This window comes from Trematomus bernacchii, unplaced genomic scaffold, assembly GCF_902827165.1.
Source record: "Trematomus bernacchii unplaced genomic scaffold, fTreBer1.1, whole genome shotgun sequence".
In the NCBI taxonomy this organism is placed as follows: Eukaryota; Metazoa; Chordata; class Actinopteri; order Perciformes; family Nototheniidae; genus Trematomus; species Trematomus bernacchii.
Window position 1 is genome coordinate 346353 of NW_022988098.1, and position 23183 is coordinate 369535.

The 23183-nt window shown below is 42.1% G+C and overlaps 1 protein-coding gene across 1 annotated transcript in view; it reads left to right on the forward strand.

Moving 5' to 3' along the window:
* The window catches only part of celf4 (CUGBP, Elav-like family member 4), a 78140-nt gene that overhangs the window by 48248 nt on the left and 6709 nt on the right, over positions 1 to 23183 (forward strand). Inside the window, exons 3-13 of the mRNA XM_034121953.1 lie at positions 9467 to 9515; positions 13817 to 13945; positions 14865 to 14944; positions 15247 to 15387; positions 16259 to 16397; positions 17182 to 17334; positions 17747 to 17857; positions 19221 to 19283; positions 19983 to 20063; positions 21413 to 21556; positions 22628 to 22822. Of these exons, the coding sequence (XP_033977844.1) occupies positions 9467 to 9515; positions 13817 to 13945; positions 14865 to 14944; positions 15247 to 15387; positions 16259 to 16397; positions 17182 to 17334; positions 17747 to 17857; positions 19221 to 19283; positions 19983 to 20063; positions 21413 to 21556; positions 22628 to 22755 (1218 nt within the window). The 3' untranslated portion in view covers positions 22756 to 22822. The remainder of the gene's footprint in view (positions 1 to 9466; positions 9516 to 13816; positions 13946 to 14864; positions 14945 to 15246; positions 15388 to 16258; positions 16398 to 17181; positions 17335 to 17746; positions 17858 to 19220; positions 19284 to 19982; positions 20064 to 21412; positions 21557 to 22627; positions 22823 to 23183) is intronic.

The following is a 23183-nucleotide window of genomic DNA, read 5'->3' on the forward strand; positions in this document are numbered from 1 at the left end:
CAAAATAGTAACAGTGGACCAAAGGTTGTTTTCTTAACTCCCCTTTCCCACATTAAGAGACGCAGTAAGGCATTTTAAGATGTATCCTCTAGAGATCAATATTGAACAGCGTTGATAGTGTCTTCAAATGTTTCCGTCTAAGTGTGGACATTTTCATTATGTAGCTCTGTAGCTTCTTAGTGACTCTGTTTTTATCTTTTCTTTCTACATACACTTTTATTTTCCATCACTGTGTCTCTCCCTGCCTTCTTTCCAATACAAGTGCAGGCTTGTGTGATTGACAGCTCATTACAACACCATCTCCTCACCCCTCACCCTTATGAGACAGAAACACCAGTGTGTCTGTGTGTGTGTGTGTGTGTGTGTGCACGCGCGTGTGCAAGAAACATGTGGGCGTTCATGTGCGCGTTTGAACATAAGACGGGGGTTGCATTTTCTCGCTCAGTGTATTCATGGTGTGTTTGCCCGTGCTGCTATTTGTGTCTATATTTACATTTGCATATGCTGTAAGGTATCTCTCATATGCACAGGCCTTTCAAGTCAGCTCTCACTCTCTTCCTACCGTACTCACACACACAAACACACACACACACACACACACACACACACACACACACACACACACACACACACACACACACACACACACACACACACACACACACACACACACACACACACACACACACACACACACACACACACACACACACACACACACACACACACACACACACAGTCCAGCAATATGCAGCTCATGAATACTCTCAATTATGGGAAGCCCACTCATCATCTCTGTACCTTAGTGATGGCTGGAGAAGAGGACAAAAGTTGTGCGGGGTTGGAAGTGAGAGCAGTCTTCCCGGCTCAGAGTATGACAGCTTTTAAGCTTATATTTTTCTCCCCTTTTTTTTTTTATTCATTAGATAAGTGAAAAGCAAAAACCCAGTGATGGCACGCCAGTACCAGCCATGATTTATGTTCACCTCTGGAAAGAGAAAAGTAGAATTTATGGCTTTCTCGTCTGGCCTAATCTTCACTATATGCTGCAAAGCCCGGGCAATGCAGTAAGCTTAGAGGGGGAGGGAGAAAGAGGCTGAAAATTGTCCTCTACACTTTCTCTAGTTAGCGTTTTTCTCTCTCTTCCTCTCACTTACTAACCAGCTCTATCACATTTTGTCCTTGTCATTTTTTGTTCTCCCTACACAGGAGCACACTTGGCACACACACAGTGAGTCTTTGAACACTTCTAATCACACGCGTGCAGGTTCAGACTCACGCTCGCACATAAACTGCTAGCTGAGCTGCTCGGCCCCTCAGCGACACCTTCCCTTCTCTCGCACCAATTTTCTCACACTTTTTCATTTTCCCTGTCTCTCCTTCTCTCGCTGCCTCGCTCCGCACCTCCGCCCTCACCCGCCTCCACATATAGATCCTTTCTTTTTATAGTCAAAGCTATAGTCCCCATGGCAACACCAGAGTTGTTGATTGCCAAGATGCTGTACGTCTAATTATGTAACTTTCGCAAAGGGGTTGTGTTGTTTGTGTGAGTGTGTGTTTGTTTCTCACGGCGACAGTGTCCTCCCTAAGCAATGCCTCTTCTTGTGATGGATCAAGCTGTGGTGCGATAATCAATCCATGCTCGCAAAGAAATACGAAAATGGAATACCTGGCATCTTTCCTGCATATGTATCAATGTGTATGTGTGAGAAAGGATGAATATGTTTAGATCTGTGTGTGTGTGTGTGTGCGTCCTTTGAGTGTGTGAGGGTATAGAAAGTGCATGTCTGGCGCAGGTGTGAAGCTATAACAGGTTTTGACAGGGTAAAAATCATTTGGGGGTGCAGACGATGTGCTTTTTCTATCCAGTTACGGTGTGACAACAGAATCCTCAACTGTCGATTCCTATTCCTATTAAAGTGTTCGCAGGAAGCGCAAATCCTGACTGCTCTCATTGCACATCGATTCTTATCCAGGTAGAGTGCTGAAAAGACGGAGGGGAAACGGGGGGGGAAACACTGTTTTATGCATTAAGGAAAAAATAGTTTCCGCACTCGCACTCATTTACTCTGCTCGTCAACACATCAGTACAGAAGAGGAAGAGGAATAAGAAACGAGGGAAAATAATAAGATGTGGCACAAGAATAGAAAGGAAAACAGAGCGAGGACTACATTTGCATTTGAACCTCTCATTCAAAACTGCTTGGAAAGCCGTCCCACTACTGCCAGCGTGCAGGCTGCTTGCCAGTGAAAGAAGGAGAAAAACAGGAGGAGATAAAGAAGAGGTGGGCTGGTGTGAAATGGATCAAACAATGGATGTGAGAAAAGCATTGCTGTTCTCATCCATCTGCAGGCAAGAAGAGAAAATGAGTGGAGGAGGGAGCGGGGGGTGTGATAACTCGCAGCTTTTATAGAAAATGTCTGTGTTTTGTAACTAGCTTTCTGACAACAGGTCCTCACAAAGTTGAAGAAAGTATTTGCAGAGCTAGTTATCGTGCCAGAGATCGTTACCAGGGAGCAAAAGAGAGTAACACAGCGCCCAAGGTCAGGAATTATCTTCCTTGCTCTTGGATGAATCAGATTTGGATATGTATGTGTGTGTGTGTGTGTGTGTGCATCCTTTGTTTCTACCCCTCTCTGTTCATGTTCCCTGTTAAAGCCATGTTGATGAAGAAATCTGCGATGATCAGAGGGTTGGACAGGGAGGTTTGCCTCCTCCTGTGATCCCTGTGTGTTTCCCTTTCATCTGCCTTCGTGGAGATGTAGTGATCTCGCTATAGACACTGCGGGGACGCCAGCACCACAAAGCGAGCAGTAGCATATAGAAACAGGCCGAGAAAAAAGATGGCAACCGCATTTTCATTCACTCAGTCTCTCCAACAGGGATCACAGCGTTATTACAATGCTTTGGAATATCATGTGTAGGAAGTGTTGTTTTAGTAACTTTGTCTATTTACGTAACATTTCTACTTAATTCACCTGGCATTAGAGAATGCTTCATTTGCCCAATTAAAAATAGCATTTCTTAAAACTGTAATGTCATCAACTGGGGACATTTAATTATAATATATATTAGTTTTAAATATTTAACCCCATTCCCCTCAAGCAAAAATGTATGGAGTTCTTTCGAGAAAGCCATTTCTTTCTCATACTCAGATCCAGAAATCTCCGCTTTAGCACCAATTATTACACCAAACTTCAATTATATCTATATTACAGCGGCTTGTTCATATATCATTCATAGCCTGATATATAGAATATTTTAACCCTAAAAACAGGTCTAAAATGTATTTTTAATGGCTTATGATGTTTTTTTCAGATTTATGTTTTGATATAGAGGCGATCAAAATCCCCTCTGTAAAAACCTTTGATTATAATATGAAGAAATAATTGTGATCAACCCTGGGTTTGCACACATCTAAAAAGATGATGCCTCATTTGCATATTTAACCCTAAACTTTAAAAAAACGTTTTTGTAAAAGATAATCGCTTGATGTAAGTAGTAAAGAGTATTACCGAGCGACTTCAGTGGTGAAATCTTACAATTGTTTTACCCCATTCATCTGTACTGTTTCCCAGTTAGCACTGCAGTACAATGGAGAGTCCATACAAGCATTTTGCAGGCATGTTATTGTTGAGAGCAAGTTTTGGTGCAGCACTATATCATGTTGCAACAATTTAAACATAATAACGAAATATTGATAAATGAGAGTCAGTGTCTCCATAATGTACACCGCAGCCACGTTGTTGTTCTACTAGCAGCGGCAGAAAGCACAGAATGTGCCGATTTATAATTCATCTGGATTGCTGTTGTTTTTTTTCTTATATTTATTTTGCTCCTGTATCCTGACTGCAGCATGCCACTCAATCCCAGCCCAAACAACTGCGGGGCCAGGCTGTCCCGTTGTCAGGAAATTCTCTTCTCATCCTCGATCTGACGCGATACAGAGCGCCCGACTCTGTTTGTCTGTAAAGATGAGAAGGGATAAAGCAGAGGAGAATGCAACAAAAGGAAAGAGATTGGGATGTTTTGCTTTATAGTCCTCTTTACCCTCACACACAGACATTGATCTCTTTGCAATATGTTTCACTTGAACATCAAAAGAGAGGTTTGTAGTCTGGTCACATGACAGGATGAAGAGCTACAGCGAGGCAAAAAGGCCAAATACTCTCTGAGATGTGTAGACGTTAAACCTGATGGAAATCCAAGCTTTCATCAACTCTCTCAACAAAAAAAACTGACCCCAATGTCAGTGACATCACACTGCATTCTGGGTATTACAAATGTAATAGCTGTTGTTTGCATATGGTGCAAATGACAAAGGTGCTGCTTTTGACAAATGTCCAATAAAAGTAAAAGAAATTCAACAATATAGAGAGAGTGGCCGTTAAAGGTGCAGTAAATAAGTGAATGACAGAAGTTTGAAGACAGATTGATTATTATAACCGATTGTTGAACTAATAAACTATAATAATAACATTAAAAAAAGTTCACATAATGTAGACATCAATAATCTTATTGTTTTAAAATGGGCTATTCTACAAAATATTATATTTGAAGTACATTCATTACATTACAATTACTATTGCTTCTTTTTACTCAAGTTACAGATATTCATACTTATTGAGGCAGGTTAGATAAATATATTTTTGACTGTGTTCACATGTGGTTTACATTGGGTACATTTAGTAAAGTCTCCAAACATTATACTATATGCAACAATAACTGCTTCTGTAGCTCTGTTCGCTGAGTGGCTTGTTGGCTGGGCATGAGATAGCATTTGACTGACTGACCTGAATTCTGCTCCTGATGAACACATCTTGTGCCAGGGGAGAAATGTGTTTCCTCCTCGCACAAGCAAATCCCCGTTCCATTAGTCACATTACGGCAGTGTGCAGTGGTAATGGCTGTGGAAGAGTGTAAGCTGCCCTTTTTCTACAGATGTTGTAAAATACTTTTGTGCCTCAAGAGGTTGCGAAAGTCAATAAAATGAAATTTTTACATGTACTGTAGGAGCTTTGATGGAAACACAGGGGGTATTCCACCATGGGAGCGTAGTGCTTCTGTGAATTAATGTAAAATCAATACTTTTAAAATAGGTTGTCCTCTTTCTGACCACTGGTAAAATCTATTACATGCCTGTTAAATGTTTCTAGATTTTCAGCTTATCTCGCCACTGAGGGTGTACAAGAGCCCAGTTTCCCAAAAGCATCTCAGGATTATAACCATATTTGTTCAGCTAATGTTTCCATTGGCACGTTTCCATCCGAAGATGAGTGTTGTACATGCTGAGATATTTTGGAAAGTAGGGCCAGGTCGAGTGCCAGTGGTTCATTTGACAGCGTGAGCCCCGGCGTTTGGTTACACTTAGACCCTGTGATATTGCTCCTGCAGAGAATCTCAACATCTGCAGCTGCTGTCTTTTTAGATACTCACTTTCATATAAAGAACCATTAGAATTGACCAGAAAGCAGACAAAGAACTCCCTAATTCAAATGGGACGAGAAGAGAATGACGCTCCTTCAGCTGCAGAATGTAAAAGAGAGCAAGTTTTCACAATAGTAGGAGAGAAATATTATGAAGGCAGCCTTCTTTGCTTCCCTGGGAGAGTTTCATGGAGTGCTTTCTCACTGTGATAATGAAATGACCTGGCCTGCACTGCTCCACTCTCTCTCTCTCTCTCTCTCAAAAACACATCTGCCAGACGAGGGTGAAAATGAGAAAATCCTACCTCCCTCTCCCGAGTTCCGTAAAGCATACTTTCAATATTCTTCTTCACAGAAGATGATGGGAGTGTGTCCCTGCGAGTGTTGTGGATTGCTGCGGCTGCATGTATTAGGTGGAGTGTGTGGTTTTTCAGATGCTGGCACCAGTCTTGAGCAACTTGTAATAAACTCTATTTGAAGTGCATCTGACATAACAAGGTGCGATACAGAAATTCAGTGGGTAGAAATCCCATCGAGTTGTCGCCGTAACCGTGTTTTTGTAACTTCATTTCTGTGGCTTCGCACGCAGCGAAATCAATACAGTAAGCAGCAAAACTCAGATCAAGGACTTCAATTTTGTCCCATTTCAAGGTAGAATCTAATATAGCGAAGTACAGTCCCCCACTGTTCTCAGCGAATCGTTTAGGCCTCGCTAGACATCGAGGCCGTACTACACTGATTCAGAAGAATGACTCACCAGTTTGGTACAGCACAGGCTGCATGCAGACCATGTATTCCCTCAGCTTCTAGTTAGCAGGGAATCTATGGCAGCACTGAGGCAGAGCACTGTCATTGAGTTACATAATCAACAGAGGAGTGTAGCAGCACGATGTGTGTGTGTGGGAGTGCGTGTGCCCGTGCATTTGTGAAGCCGCAGTTTCTTTTTGAGCTGTCGATCATGTGGTACGCCAAGGCCACTCCAACACGAGGCTGCTGAGGTGGACTTTCAGCAACAATGGAGCTTAAGCCTATATGTGTGTGTGTGTGTGTGTCTGTGTGCATGTGTGTGTGCGTTTTTGTAGAGGCATATGCGAGGATGAATAGGCTGAGAAGAAAAAGGCTCACTACATGCGAGGCATTAGGTGTGCATGCTGAGAGATGAGCCAATTTACCGAACATGCTGCCTCACAAGGATACATTTACACATTTACATATTGTGTGTGTGGGTGGGTGTGTGTGCGCTCTCTTATTTGTATCCTGTTGTATGTTTCTATGCACGCTTGGATGCATAGACCTATTTGTGATTTTGCACTTGCCAAGCGTGTGTGTAGTATAAGCCTTAATGTCCAGTCATGTAAGACCACCCACTTCTGCATGTGAGTGTGTGCACATGTGTTTATAAATCTACACGTCTGCATCTATTTCTGTTAACGTAGATTTCTTTCTCGTATACTGCCACTAAGCTGAAGAGAGCTCCATGTATTGTCTGAGTATTGCATTGCTTCTGCTGCTCAATGATGCCATCTGGCTTTGGCTGACACCACCGCATACATCCTAGGGGAGCGATCCGTGCAAGTCAGCGTCTGGTTTTAACAACTGTTTTGGGATCAGTTGTCCAGTGGGCTGGTGCTAACTCACCCCATTATGAGCAGGATGATAAAACTGACCTTGAAGCAGTTTATGGGCTCTGGATAATGGAAACCACTGATAGAGAGCCCATGAAACTCCACTCAGCTTTCAGTTACAAAGGAAAATAATGGTTTAACCACTTAACATTATTTTTGAACTGTGTCTAAAAACGTGTGAGAGGACGTTCCAGCGGCTCAATGACAAATGAAGAGACGCGGGGAAAAATGATTAAGGGGGGCGTCTGGGTCGGAAAAATGGGAGGGAATTGTCATTTTTATTGTTTTGGGACGACATTGGAGGACCTTTTATGTTTGTCATATCCACTTTTTATACTTTAATGTAGCCCTTCTTTAACAGTTACATCAATAAGATTACTGTCATGTGTGCCATGGATTTTAAAGGTGCGTTTTGTCCAGTTGGGCTGCTGATATATCCATACAGGATGAGCATACATATTGTCTAGATTTTGAGACAGTGTTGTATATTCCTGCTTTTAAAGGCTGCATTACAGTCAATTCATTCATTTTCTAGTCAGGCTGATTAACGGACAAAGGGACATGTGTCAATAACTTTAAATTACCTTGGGTTTAATTGTTTTTTCAGTTTCTGTCTGAATTCAAGAGAGACTTCAATGGAAATATTATTAACTCTGGCGAGGTTCTTCATTTTACTTCAAAGTAGAACATAGAATAAGTTGGAAAAGGATCCCATAAATCTCAGTGCAGAGTGAAATTAAGACCAGGAAGTATAACCTCAGAGGGTCAGTGGCGTCATACCGTGGGTTCAAACCGCTGCTTGCATATCAAACCAGTGGAGGTGGAACACAATTAGGTCAGATTGAGGCCAGACCATTTGTATGGGTCACAGTAAAAGCGCTCATATGTATGCAGGCTTATAGGACCCATGGGAGCACTGAGCTGACCCACACTCTGATCTATGTCCTCATCTCCCCCTATGTCCTCTTTTCCTCATTCCTCCCCCAGCTTCCTTTTTTATCACCATTTCTTTCCCTTTCAGACCCCCCCCCCCCCCTACTTTTTCCTCTCTTTTTTTTACCGTTTTTCATTAGTTTCTCTTCTTTCTCGCCCTGTTTGGTTTCATCCCTCCTACTTTCCTACCCAGCTTGTTTTTTATTCCCATCCCTCTTTCTCTCGTTCACTTTCTTTTACTCATTTTAACTCCCTTTTTTCCCATTCCCCAATTCCTTTATCCCCACTCGTCCTTTTTCCATATCAACAGCCAGTCTGATAAATAATGCATCACAGCACATTAAAGACATTAGCAGGGTTCTCTCTTGGCTGTCAACGAGAGGGAGGAGACGAGGGAGAGGAAGAGGAATGGGTAACTCCGTTTTAAATAAGTGCTATGGAGAATGATGTGATTTCATATCAGCAGCAGAAAAGCGCCGGGGAAAGGGTGAAGGTCCGAGCGTTAATTGTGTTTGCGCCCTGACACCGTGTCCTCTCGCTCAAAGGTTTTCGCCTTTGGTGAATCATCTGAAAGCCCCGGGATTCATTAAGATGAGGACTGTATCAGCAAAGTCTGAGGAAAAGATTTAATGACATTTAGCAAAACACTGATGCTGCATCACACAGAACCTTGACCTTTCCCTCCGCCCCTTTCATCCTCAGCTTTCTCCCTTCCTCTCTCCTCTCCTCCCCTTTTCCTCCCCCCTCCATCCTTCTATCCCTCCTGGCAGCGTGGCGATTGGCATTATTAAAAATTGATTGGCGGCGAGCGTTTAGCAGGGTGGTGAGGCGGAGAGGGAAGGTTTGACAGGCAGGAGGGAAATGAAAGGAGGCCCTCGGCGGACACACTGTGGAAAGGTCTCACTGGGGGACAGACTGTGTGTGTGTGTGTGTGTGTGTGTGTGTGTGTGTGTGTGTGTGTGTGTGTGTGTGTGTGTGTGTGTGTGTGTGTGTGTGTGTGTGTGTGTGTGTGTGTGTGTGTGTGTGTGTGTGTGTGTGTGTGTGTGTGTGTGTGTGTGTGTGTGTGTGTGTGTGTGTGCATCCACCTCAATATATCTGAATAGTCCACACAGACCACATCCTGACTGCACACGGCATCCAGAAGCATCCACAGAGAGCATTCACAGTCACTCTGCTGACCCGGAGTTACCTCTCCACCATCCTCCCTCCATCCCTCTTTCTATCGTTCCCTTCATCCCTCTGCCTATCCCCCCTTTCCAACCCTTCTCTCTCCTTTCATCTCACATCAAATAATATTTCCAACCCATATTCCCAACCAGCTATTCCCCCAATGGCTATAAGTGCTTCAGCTTTGGAGATTTTCAATACACTTTACCCGCAATTTGGCTGAGTGAAAACTTTTTTTTAGGGGGAGGGGGTAAAGCATGCGCTATAACATGAGTACATAATGCTAATTCTCTCTTTTTCTCTCTCTGTCACAGATGAACAGACCAATCCAGGTGAAGCCAGCAGACAGCGAGAGTCGAGGAGGTAATGTCTCCCCTTCTTTCTATTCCTTCCCTTTGTTTCAGCCCTACAAACATGCTGCCCCCGCGTACCAGCCTCACTATTATCCCTCCCCTGAGACAGCAGGGCCTGGCCGGACCCTCCAATATTTAAAACACTTCATGAAAACAGTGTTCCTGCTGGCGTGTGCTGCCCCTTTCAGCTCCTTTCTTAGAGTTTCATCATATCTACTGATGCATGCACTATGCACTTACAGACACGGAAACATGCGTGTCATGTCACGCTCGAGGGGAAAACAGGTCACTTCTTTCTGTCAAACACTTTTAATAACGCTGTCTGAGTCCTATTTGACTCGTGTCACAAGTTCCTATCAGCCAGATGAAGTGCAGATTTAATTGACAGATCCGCGTGAATGGAAGTGGATGTCTTGTAATCTGTGTGTCTGTACTGTATTGACAGCTAAGACGGCTTAAAGCGCATTTTCTAAGTCTAGACATGTAGTGACCCGCTGCTGACATCAATCAATGGACTATACAAGGGAAGATTGATGCAGTTTGACCGTTTTTTGGCTGGAGTCTTTCAAACTTTGCAGTTGTTAATATAATTGGCACCGGAGCGATTCTTCAGTCGTAAGAAAGACGGAGGGAGAAAAGAGTGGGAAAAAAGAGGAAATAGAGCATGCAAGGAGTTGAAGGTTGATAAGCAGAGAGAGGAAAGGACTGAGAGAGAGGTGTTGGCCTGTAAAGGGAAAAAAACTAAGGAAAGGAAGAAAGATTGTGTGACATCCTCTTCTATTTAGTTTGGTGGTGCTGTGAGTGTGATTGATGGAGCAGGAGGGAACCGAGGCGAGCACCAAGCGTGAGGAAGCAAAGTGAGGCCAATGCAGGCCGTCTATACCTCTGTCTGTTATGTGGGTCTATCTTTGTCTGTATGTACGTCCTCAGCCCACGTCTTTTCTCCTCGTCTGTTCTGCACAGTTTTGTCAAGATTATTTCCGCGTCTTTTTCATTTCTCTTCTCTATCCCTGATGTTTTTCTCAGGCATGAAGGCAAAGCTTCATCGTACTGTCAGGGTGTTATATTTTAATTGCAATGGTAGAAACACTAAGATCCTCCAGTGGTACCAGTACAACAAAAAAAGGGAAAAGTGCTCCATTTCCAATTCTACTGATGTAAAAGTGTAGGAGTATCAAAAGTTTTAAAAGTATAGGTACTTGTTCTGCAGAAAATGTTGCCTATTATTAGATGGTTGTTAATGTGGCATCAGTGCAGGTATTATTTTACTGTTGTAGCTGGTGGAGTTGGGGATCATTTGTCTTCTAAAGTTAATTATTGGAGTCAGGTTGTTAGTGTTTTGGATATTTGATCTGGACTTTTATGAAATGAACAGATAATAGAGTTTAGTTGTATGAGAAGACAGGGCTGCACCAATAATATCTTGTAAAATATTACCTTTCGAAATGTTGACAATACCCTCAAATTGTACCTTAGTTACTTTCCTTCAATGTTGAATTGATAGTTTTAGGGATATATGAATGCTGCTTTTATGAGTGCTGTGCAGCAAAATAAATATTTAAATAAGTTCGTAATAAACTGTATAATGTTAAAAATACTTCTGCCTACTAAATATTTAATCAGAGGGAATTAAGGGAGTCAAGGACCTATACTGTGTGTGTGTGGGTTGTGTGTGTGTGTGTGTGTGTGTGTGTGTGTGTGTGTGTGTGTGTGTGTGTGTGTGTGTGTGTGTGTGTGTGTGTGCGTGTGCGTGTGCGTGTGCGTGTATTAACAGTACCTAAAGAGTTTATTGGTGCCTCTTCCCATGGGGAACTGTAGACTCTATCCACCAATGAGGTGTGTACACTTCAAGATGTGTGTGTGCGCATGCGTGTGTGTATGTGTGTGTCCTCCACCCCGGATGTGCGCTCCACTCTTGTAAACTGTCCCCCCCCCTCCCACAGTGCAAGGCCGGAGCGCAGATTAGTCTTGTTGACTCTGCAAGGACACCCTGTCAGGCAGCGGCAGTGGGGAACGGACCCTTAGCATGCACACACACACACACATAGACAACCGCACCTTAACACACGTTCATTTGCGCATTCAGAGGCACTTGCACCGAGGCTCATTAATTTCCCAACATATACATCCATTTCCACAAGTCCCCGATTCTGTGCAACGTAAAAACAGACGGCCTAGCACACCGACACATCTGCTACTGTTGTGCGCTAACACACTTTCACCGTCTGCCTCACAATCCCACTCAAACACTCATTCAGTGACTCAATCATGCTGTCATGGTGAATAATGAACCCGTGCTGGACCTCAGTCTGGCCACATTTGATCAAAAATAAATTACATTTATGTCTAATTATATCATCCGGTGATTCTTTATGACAGTCTAAAAGTTTGTTTTTTGAAAAAGTGGAAATGAGTTATTGGATTAAGGCAGTTTTTCTTCCACTTTTCACAAAATGTTCTCAAATGCCAACTTTAACTTCAGGAAAGAAGAGGACAGCAGTTGCCATGTGCAAAAGAGTGGTTGCTATGATATGTGTCTAAAAAGAGAAATACGCAATGAAATATGTTAAATTGGTGCTCGGTGGCTCTATAGCATGAACATAATGATACATATTTCCAGTTACATAATGTGCCCCTTTACAGAAAGTGGGCATTTTATTTGTATATGTTTTCCAGTATCCATGTTGGGGGAAAGTGTGCTAATCACTTCCTGTGTAAAATCCAGTTTTCCCCTCATGCAACCCCACAATCCTGTAATTGTCTGCTGGATTCAACATAACCTTTGACTTATGCACATTACTTGTTATTTCTGTTGGAATATATTTATTTTTATCTAATTTATTTCTCCGTGAAACTTGCGGCCTCATTATTGTGCAGCAGGCACTAGCATCCTGTCTGCGATGCATATTTAATAATAATAACAATCACATGTAAACAGAGCCCCGCGGACAGACTTGCTGTGGAACTTAACTTAGACTTCCATTACATTTTAATCATGTTCTGACCTGAGGACAGGCACACCGGCGCGTCTGCCTGTCTAATAACTGTGACAGGCACAATTCCTCACAGGTTGTACTTGATGTACTGAAATTGGCCGATTAGCCTGATAAGACAGACCCAGGGATTGTCTGACAAGCCATTGTTAGCCTCAATGTATTTGTCATATCAGACAGAAACACCAGGTCAAAGAGTCACAGATATGTTGTCTCTCTTTATGCCATGTACTGATAGCTATGTGAACATAAAATGTGATCGAAGAACAATTGAAGACTGGATTTACCATTCCCTTTTTTTTTTGCAGGATTGAATTCACATATATAATATCTAAGATAAACTAGAGATAATAGATTATTCTTCTATCACTTTTAGATATAATACAGTACCACAGCTCTATGAAATGATGTTAAGATATCCCTCTTACAACAGTATAAAGGGCCTGAAACAGAAATAAGATTGCTTTTAACACTGCTTGTCTTGGACATGACATTATTACAAGCCAAAGATTCTGATGTTATGGAGCAAGATACCACAGATAAAGAAATGGAATAATTGGATAACCTCAACATTCACTCGACCTAACCATTTAGCAATATAAGCAGTTGTTTTTTATATATATAATAAAGACACAATAACAAAATTAAAATAGAAGTTCTAGAACAAGTCGATAAGGCAGTGCTGTATGGCGTGAGCGAGCATCTTGCTGTTATTATCAGACGTTGAAATGCAGCACCATGACCATCTGGGACCAGGACTCACGCTGAGGGCACGGCGCCAAGCGTGTTCCCACAGGACAGAAAAAAAGATTTTCTTGTATTGATCATGATTTAATCTAACACTACACATTTGTAATATGTCCAAACTAAACCAGGTTTACTAGGAAATACATGTTTTACAAGGACACTTTTGCTGCTTTTACTTCAGCAACTATTTTAAAATTCTACATGTTGTTTATGTGACATAATTATCAGCATCTGTCACTGACTTGTTATGAACATTTTAATTGTTATTTTATTGTTATTGCACTGCTGATGTTTTCCAAATGGAGATGAACACCTACGTATGACCATGAACCCTTAGCATACTCATCAAGAAAATGTAATTTAAGCAAATAGCTTCAAGCCAATGGCGTCATTTAAACACAATTGAGATCTAAAGACATGAGAAGAAATTGGTGGATAACATGTGTTACTTTGGAAATCATATACAGTCTCTTTTATGACATTTTATTTCAGTGAACATGGCGTGCCTTTATGTAGAATATCAAAAGGCATCTCTGATCCTCTGATCGTGACCTATTCCTTTTCCTATTAGAAGACAGAAAGCTCTTTGTTGGCATGCTCAACAAGCAGCAGTCAGAAGATGACGTGCGGCGCCTTTTCGAGTCCTTCGGCAGCATCGAGGAATGCACCATCCTCAGAGGTCCCGACGGAAACAGCAAAGGTGAGTTTATAGCAGTTTATGACTTTGAGCCAGCAGAATTTTTTTCACAGGCTACTGCACAGAAATGATTTGGCCTTTCAAAGTTGGTGACTTTGCAAAGTTCTCCTTAAACACACCATGTTGAGTGATGTCAAAGCGGGCAAATTTCACAATCACCCGAGGTGCGGTTACATAAGGAAACTGTAGTTTCTGTACATTTCCAACAGCAAATGCCATTTGAAGGCTTTGCCCGCAGGGATAAGAGATACAAACCACCAACTCTTCACGGATGAACCCCATTAACCTTACATGGCTCTAATGAAGAAAAAAAAGCTTAGTCAACGGCCTTATTAACCACCAGGCTTCATGTCATGCCAAAAAAAATGTCCTTTCGATATTTTGTCAGAGTGTAACAAGTTCAATGCATGAAGTTCATCAGCGGGCTTAGCAACCAATCAATGGGGTCCGATGATAACTAAGCCTGATGATTACAGTGGGCTTGATCATTCTGATTCGTCCGTGAAGCTCCATTAACAAGGCCTCATCTGCCAGCTTACTCTGCTAAGTGGGCTTTAGCTCAATAATTACTGGGAAGTTGATCATTCAAATTCATCAACGGGGCTTGTCAATAGTAAGCGACACCAGAACGCTGTGGCATTTTAAGCCCCATCCGAGGATCACAAAGTTGTTAATGGTGTCAGAGTGGGATGTTTTGCCCACTTATTGAGCGTGGATCTCAGCAAAGAGGGCTTTGTTTACTGAATGTTAGTTGCTGTAGTGGGAAACTTTTCCAAGGTGAACAATGATCTCAGGAAATGTTTGTCTTTTGTCTTGTTACCGTTAATGTTCTGCAGTGATACTGTATGAGCAAACTCTCCTCTTTTGTTCACACTGTCTTTTTTCCCTTTACTAATTTTCTCCCTTCTCGCTCTCTCTTTAGGCTGTGCGTTTGTAAAATACTCTTCTCATGCTGAAGCTCAGGCCGCCATCAGTGCGCTACACGGCAGCCAGACAATGCCTGTGAGTACATCCTAACTGTGAGCATGTAGATTTATGTGAGAGAGATGAGTCACATAGAGCTTGATTACCGCTGTTAAAGTTAAGTTAAGCTATACTTTATTAATCCCAGTCAGGAAATTCGTCCTTTGCAAATGACCCATCGTAACTATTCCAAGGCAATTGGTGCCAAATGATGCCATTGCCTTGGCAGGAAAGGATGTGTGTGAAGTGCAAGCTTATGTCACGTGTGTCCATACTCACTTACATGTTCTGCGTGGTGTTTGTGTGTGCATGTGTGGGCGGGTGGATGGGTTGGTGCACAGGGTGCGTCATCCAGTCTGGTGGTGAAGTTCGCCGACACGGATAAGGAGCGCACCATCCGCCGCATGCAGCAGATGGCCGGTCAGATGGGCATCTTCAACCCTATGGCCCTGCAGTTTGGAGCCTACGGAGCCTACGCTCAGGCAAGGCGCCCCGCTAAACGTCTTCTTTATCCACAGTTATTCAAGCAATGAACCACACAGACTAGAGTGCTCAAGCCTAGCTCATATTTGGATCTGCAAAACGCAACAGAAAAAGATGAGCTCTAAATGTTGTTTAGGAAAAAAAGGAACAAACACATTTTAAGATTTTCAATAACTTGCTTTTATCTTGTAGTCACTGTCTTTTCTTAACTTGTATATAGAGGTGGGAAGTAGTGGAGTACAAATACTTTGTTACTGTACTTAAGTACATTTTTCTGGTATCAGTACTTTACTCCACTACTTATTTTTATGATGACATTTTACTTTTACTTCTTATATTTTTAACACAAATACCTGAACTTTCTACTTCTTACATTTTCCAAACAGGCTGGTTCCTTTAGTTTGAATCTGCGTTTGGTGGCGTCATCATTATTATTTAGAGTCATTGCGTGCCTATTGATTTGAACACGATCCGTGTATCCATCATTTCCTGGTCTTCTCTAAAGAAGAGGGACCAATGAAAACGTTGTCATGTTGCCGTTGTTCAGCATGGAAACATTCATTAGCTAACAATGACATTATTGTTCTATTAATATAAAGGGAGGTCAGTTTTTTTACTTGAGTACATTTCGAAGCCCATACTTCTTTACTTTTACTTGAGTAAAGAAGTTTAGTCAGTACTTCTACTTTTACCAGAGTATTTTTAAACACGAGTATCTGTACTTGAGTAAAGGATGTATGTACTTTTGCCATCTCTGCTTGTATACCCCACTACTTTTAATGTTTTGTTCCTTATCTCTTAGTTTCTCGATTGTAAAATGTTCTTCTCTCCCTACAATATTCTCCATAGCCCCTCTCCACCACTGTGCAGGTGCAGCAGCAGGCAGCACTGATGGCGTCTGTAGGTCAGCAAGGCTACCTCAGTCCGATGGCGGCCTTTGCTGCTGCCCAGATGCAGCACATGGCGACCATGAATGGCATCCCAGGAGGACCGATGACCCCGACGTCAGGTAACAGTGGGGAAAGACCAAAGGTTAAAGGGCCGTGCACTTTAGCAAAGAAAGCATTGCTTAAGTGAATTGATACAGAATCCATAGCCATATCTGAAACAATCCTGTGCCTCACCAAGTGACAAGCTTACGGTACTTTAGCTGCATTTGACATAGACACCAAACAGCCTTATTCATCTCCAAAATTCTAGCCGATTACTTAACAAATACAATTTGACTTTTATGTTTAAATAATACTCTGAATTTACAGCAAAACTGAATTTCTAACAAAACAAATCAGATTTATTTTCAAGGCAATAAACAAAATCTATCCTTCAAATGTTTTAGATGCCTTTAAAACAGCAATGTAATTTGTTATAAGTAAAGAAACAATGAGTTCCTTTAATGCCCTACTGTAGCATTTCAGAGGAAACATTTTTAGTGTACTAATATTTGTATACCAGATCCATACATGTTTCTAGATGCATTGCAGGCATTTCACTCATCTAAAACAAATACATTATTGGCACACATAAGATAGCATCAAAGCAGTGTACATTATTAGTATACACTATGTCAGTAAGATTTCGATCTAATGGCCGTTGTGTCACAGTAAGGGACACACTGGGACAAGAGAATCTGCCCTGACATTTAGTGTTGTCACCGGCCCACTGGGCCGAGCCCTCTGACATTTCCAAGAGTTACTAGGTGTCCCATCAAAGCAAAAACCTTTCTATAATGTCCTAAAAACATACTGAGGAATGCTCACTGTTTCTCTCTTTGCCTCTCTGACCCGTGGCTGCAGGTGGCAGTACCCCTCCAGGCATCAACGCCCCCACAGTGACCAGCATCCCCTCCCCCATTAGTGTAAATGGTTTTACTGGCATGCCGCCCCCCCAGGCAAACGGGCAGCCTCCCGCAGAGGCTGTCTTCACCAACGGGATACACCATTACCCTGGTAAGTCCGAAAAATTCAGGGGGCATGTTTGCAAACACGCAACACGGCTCTTGGAGAAAGATAACGCTGTATAAATTATGAATACCCTGTTTGTCATGTTAAACCATGAAGCCTAAATCCTTAGAGACACACTCTGTAGTAAACGCATTCATTGTAACGGGAAAGTGTGCATGCTGCTGGCTCACAGGCGTGAATAGCCTTGAAGCATGTTCAGGAGGCCGAGGCCAGACGAATTTAGCCCGCAGACAGTGAGCATGTCGAGGAGATGAGTGTTTGGCAAAGGTGCTTATGGGCTGCTGGAGCCTAAGTATGCGCTTGTGTCATGAGCCGTGGATAGTACCTCATTGGTTTGTGTGTGTGAAGTGGTGGAAGAAAAATCTGTTTGTGTTTTTCTACACTCTTGTCTCTCCAGTGTTGCAGGAGTTGGTTTTTAGGGAGGACTCGGAGAAAAACGGATTGGGCGTGGCTCCGCGGAGTTGTTTTGGGGTTCAGGGTGGCTGCTTCCTGTCCTCTCTCTCTGAAGGTAGCGCTTCTCTCCCTCCCCCACATCCTCACCCCTATCCTACTCCCTCATCCCTTGTCCCCATGTGCTCAAATAAAGGTCAATACGATTTTGAGCTTGTGAAATCATCTTGGGCATGTCATATCAAAGGCTGTTCATGTCACCGTTTGAAAACCTGTGAAAAACCTGCTTTTGTTTTGACTGTCAAGTAAAGATTTTGAGTTGAGGTGTAAAGGTGAAAACAGCATCACGCTTCCCACACTCAGACACCAACTAAGTGCTAGACTTGCATTCGTACTCTTGTTTTGTGTCATTTCAGTTTCACACAGTGTTTTTCAGTGCTCTTGTCTTTAAATCTGTGTGTAACCTTGATTTGATTAGTCCACAAATTCTATTTAGAGATAAGAATAGTTTTATTTACAATAACAAATCTTTTTGTAATTATACCAAAACTGTCTATTCTTCATGCAAAATACTTTTCAAAGGATAATACAAGCACTGGCTTTTTGAACATGATTTCACAAGCTTTGAATTGATTGACCTTTTTGTGAGCCCATAACACTTCTCCCCTTTCGTCTGGCAGTGTTTCAGTGTTGCTGTTAGTCCTCGGTGTGTTCAGTATCTTTGGTTTTTGGTGTTAGCTGGGTTTTCAGTGTGTGTACATGGTTTTCGGTGTACTTGTGTGTGCGTGTGTGTGTTTTCTCAGTGGTGTTCTTAAAGTGCATGTGTACAGATGGGTAGTTAATAAGTGTGGCGCAGCATCTGTGGTAGCTACAAGTGTTTGGTTCCCTTTTCATTTTAATATAATGAACTGTATCTCCCACATGTGACGTGATAGCAACAGGTGCATCCAGTGTTGTGAGTGTGTGTTGTAATCGTCTTGTCTTCTGTCAGAAAAATTAATATATATCTTGCTCATAGGACTTGTTTATAATAGGTGACATTATGTTTTACTTTCCTGTGGTGACAGTGGAGCTATGTGTCGTTTTCTGTTCAAACTGTGGTCTTTCAAAGTTTTACTTTTATGCTTGTCTGGGATTTATTTTTTGCTACTTTGAAAATGCTTTAGGAGGAACATAAAGTAAATTCAGAATGCAGTTCCTCACACGCTGAAAGCAGAGCGGACGCCTCTCTGCTCGTCTCTCTAACCTTTCTGCCTTTCTTCTCCTGTCTGTTCTTCTCTCCATCGCCTCTCCCCCCCACCCTCACCCCGGTTATATATTACTCTCGCCTTCCTCCGTGCCCTCTCCTCCATCTACATTCTCCCTCCGTCTCTCTCCACCTCATTTCTCTCCCCCTACACACACACCTCCATCCATCCGTGCCCCCCCCCCCCTTTCACCACCACCACCACCTCCTCCTTCTTCTTCTTTTCGTGGAGCAGCTCAAAGTCCCACTGCAGCTGATCCTCTCCAGCAGGCTTACACAGGAGTCCAGCAATATGCAGGTCTGTCTGTCACTCTCACAGCCCCACTGATCTGTGTGTGTGCGTGTGTGTCTGACTATATGTGTGTGTGTGTGTGAGTGTGTGTGTGTGTCCGAGATAAAGTATATTCTTTCTCTGAATTTGAATTGCAATCATGTCACATTAAGTGCTTCAGTCTCAATTCATTCTCTCTGTTGTGTTCCGTGTGTGTGTGTGTGTGTGTGTGTGTGTGTGTGTGTGTGTGTGTGTGTGTGTGTGTGTGTGTGTGTGTGTGTGTGTGTGTGTGTGTGTGTGTGTGTGTGTTTGTATGTGCATGCGTTTGTATGTGCATGCGTTGTGTGTGCGTGTGTGTGTGTGTGCGTGTGTGTGTGTGTGTGTGTGTGTGTGTGTGTGTGTGTGTGTGTATCAGAGAAAAGGATATTCTTTCTCTGAATTTGAATTTCGATCATGTAACATTAGGTGCTTCAGTCTAACTACATCAATTCATTCTCTCTGTTGTGCTCCGTGTGTGTGTGTGTGTGTGTGTGTGTGTGTGTGTGTGTGTGTGTGTGTGTGTGTGCGTGCGTGTGTATGTGTGCAACATGTAAACTCTATTGTCTGTTATCTGATCGATTGCCTGCTGTGCCCCTGCATATATCACATTGTTTGTATGTATCCGAGTGTGTGTGGAATCTTGTCATGGCTGTTATCTGATCCGCCCTGTGTGTGTGTGTGTCTCAGCAGCCTACCCCGCTGCATACGGCCAGATCAGCCAAGCCTTCCCCCACCCTCCACCCATCATTCCTCAGCAGCAACGAGAAGGTAACACACACACGCACACACACGGCACACCATTCACTCCTAAATATTCATACATGCTGCAAACATTTACTCATATTTACTTCTCTGTTTGTCTTAAATCCTCCTGCCAATATGGTCCTGGAATAAACACCCACGTTTAAACAAAAGTAAATAAATCAAATATCCAGGCAGGGCTCACTCTGTTTTCAGGCCTTTATTCACCCTTCTGCGAAAAGCTAAATATTGAAAGTCCTCTCACTATCACAGAGTATAGTATCAGTCAGGATTGATGAGAAGAGACTTGCTTGAAGTCTTTAACAGAGAAAAGTTTATGATTAAATAAAACACTTAATGAAAATGAATATTCAGTGTCAGGTTATATGATAGATGATGCTCTCCCTCCTGTGTGTAGGGTGACTAAGTGTACTACCTTTATTGAGGGTTTCAAACTGAGCTGTAAACCTACTCATGAACTCAGTGAACTCCCGGCTTGGGACAGCCATGTTTAGGACCTTACTGCCCTCTTGTGGAAAATAAACAAAACAATGCCAGCATCTACCAGCTGTGGCTTCCCAGAGGCTATACAAGTACAGCAGTTAGGGCTCTTCTGATTCATCTACTTTTCATATCAGGGAAATATATTGCAAGCTAGATTATCACAACACAAAAATATAAGTCTGGTATTTTTCTTTAACATTAAAACATCCTTAGCTAACAGAGTTTCATTCTCAAAACTTGGAAGCAAGTGTTAGAATAATTATTCATTAATAGAAGACAGAAAATACTTTGTGTGGGAGTTGGCATGTTGCAAGATTGAGAAGAGACCCAGCTTCATAAGGAAATGATACACATTTCTAAATCCCATGTGACACCTTTAAAGTATTTGTCTACAGTTACTTGTTAGACGCTTTCATTTACTATTGATATAATAATGTCATCACTGAGGAGCTACAGTACGATTACAAAGTCTTTCAGTATTTTTGCATGAAAAACTAAGGTTTAATTTATTGTCAAATGGTTAGTCAATTGACTAATTGTTGGTTTTGGTTTGATTACATGTTGCCAAATCACATAATTCTTCCAACTACTTCATATCAGTGAAAAATAACTGTAACTAAAATACAGACATTTTGGGAAATCACAAAAGCTGTTCTAGCTCGGGTTGAATGGTTTATGTAAGACCAAAAAAAGCACATCTTGAAATTGATTGACTATTTTCAAAAAGTTTATGCCAGGTTTCCTCCTGCGGCTGTCCACATGCTTCTCTCCTCTCCATGTCTCTCTCTCTCTGACCTTTGCCCCTTATCTCTTTTTCTTCCTCCCACATTTTGTCTCTCCCCTTCTCTCTCTCTCTCTGTTTGTATATGCAGGACCAGAGGGTTGCAACCTGTTCATCTACCACCTCCCTCAGGAGTTTGGGGATGGAGAGCTGATGCAGATGTTCCTGCCTTTCGGTAATGTCATCTCCTCCAAAGTGTTTGTGGATCGGGCGACAAACCAAAGTAAATGCTTTGGTGGGTAAAAATGAACAAACCAAAAGATTATTGGTTATTTATTCTGATTATTCTTTTTTACTAATCACCTTCTTTACCGCAGTCAACACCCCCTCCCTAACCTCTCTACACCCCTCCCCTTTGAACAAAAAATGAAAACAAAACAGTGGAGAATTTCTCTACAGTTGTGCAGAAGCTGGTTGTTAGGCTAGTTTATATATCATTAAAGCTGTTTTATTTTTGAAGACTTATTTCTTACATTGATAATTATTTTAGTAATATACACTATAACACATCAATATTCAAATTTATTTTGATAGAAGTGAGCTGTGTTTTAAAGCCATATTTGCATAGCCATTGTGCTCTTTATGCATATAATACAAATGGCTCTCAGTCTCTCATTTACTGTAAGCAACAGCAACGCGTGCTAAGAATATAACAGTTGCTCGAGCATGCAATGACAGAGAGAGTGCTGTCTCACTTTGTGCCACTGACAGCACAATTTAGTCCAACGTATAATTATGAGGCAAATTACAAATGGCTGGTGGAGAATATTTAATGGAGAGTCCGTCAGGTGCAACCTATTTGCAAAGTAGCTTTTGCTCATTAATACAACACAACATTAATGTTGTATTATTCATGTTGCAATTTTGAGATGCAGGCTTTAATTTGTGATTTGATGCTTTCTCACTTTCAAGTGGGAGTTAAAAAGCGAAACTCAGAAAAATAGCACAACCACGTTGATGTTTTGGTTTTACATCCCATCACCAAGTTCATATTGTGATTTTGTTGCATGTTGTTATAATTGTGAACCATTGTTGTTGTCATAATGTATTAATGCTTATCAAGCGCTGTATAATGTAGCTAAAGTAGTTGTTATATTAATGCTAAGTAATTGTGCTTTTTTTGACGATTTTAACTGTTTTCTGCATAGATTCAATGATTTATTTTATTGTGAATTTCTACATTACTATGTGTTTCATCTTATAGAACCCATCTTCATTATTCCTTACTTTGTAACCCCGGACTGTCCTTGCCTCTTCATCTAACCGCGTCCTCTTCCTTCTCTCTCTCTCCCGTCTTTTCCCCCAGGGTTTGTCAGCTTTGACAACCCAGGCAGTGCCCAAGCTGCCATCCAATCAATGAACGGCTTCCAGATCGGCATGAAAAGACTCAAAGTGCAGCTGAAGAGGCCGAAGGACGCCAACCGCCCCTACTAGCCCCCCGCCCCAGCCAGCCGCCACCCCCCTGGCGGCCGGGGCAGCCGTCGCACACAGGGAAAGACAGGTCAGGCTCTCCTAACAATCGCTGTGGCTTTAGTCTGATCGGTGATTAGCTGAACCAATCGCTGTGGCTTTAGTCTGATCGGTGATTAGCTGAACCAATCGCTGCATATTGTATTGACAAAATGCTCAAATGGCAAGCTCTTTCTGGCACCGGCTGAGGTCGTTTCAGTAACCTTTTATAAATGTCATAAAACATTTGCAGATGCCTAATAACTGCCTGATCATCTGCAAATTGCCTGTGAAGAATAGTGATGAAATGTTACCCTCTTTGTTGATAGTTTAAGTACGCATTTGTAAATGTTAATTCCACCTACGTCATTGTTGTATAAGATTTACTGTAGTGTATAGTCACCATTTAAAAG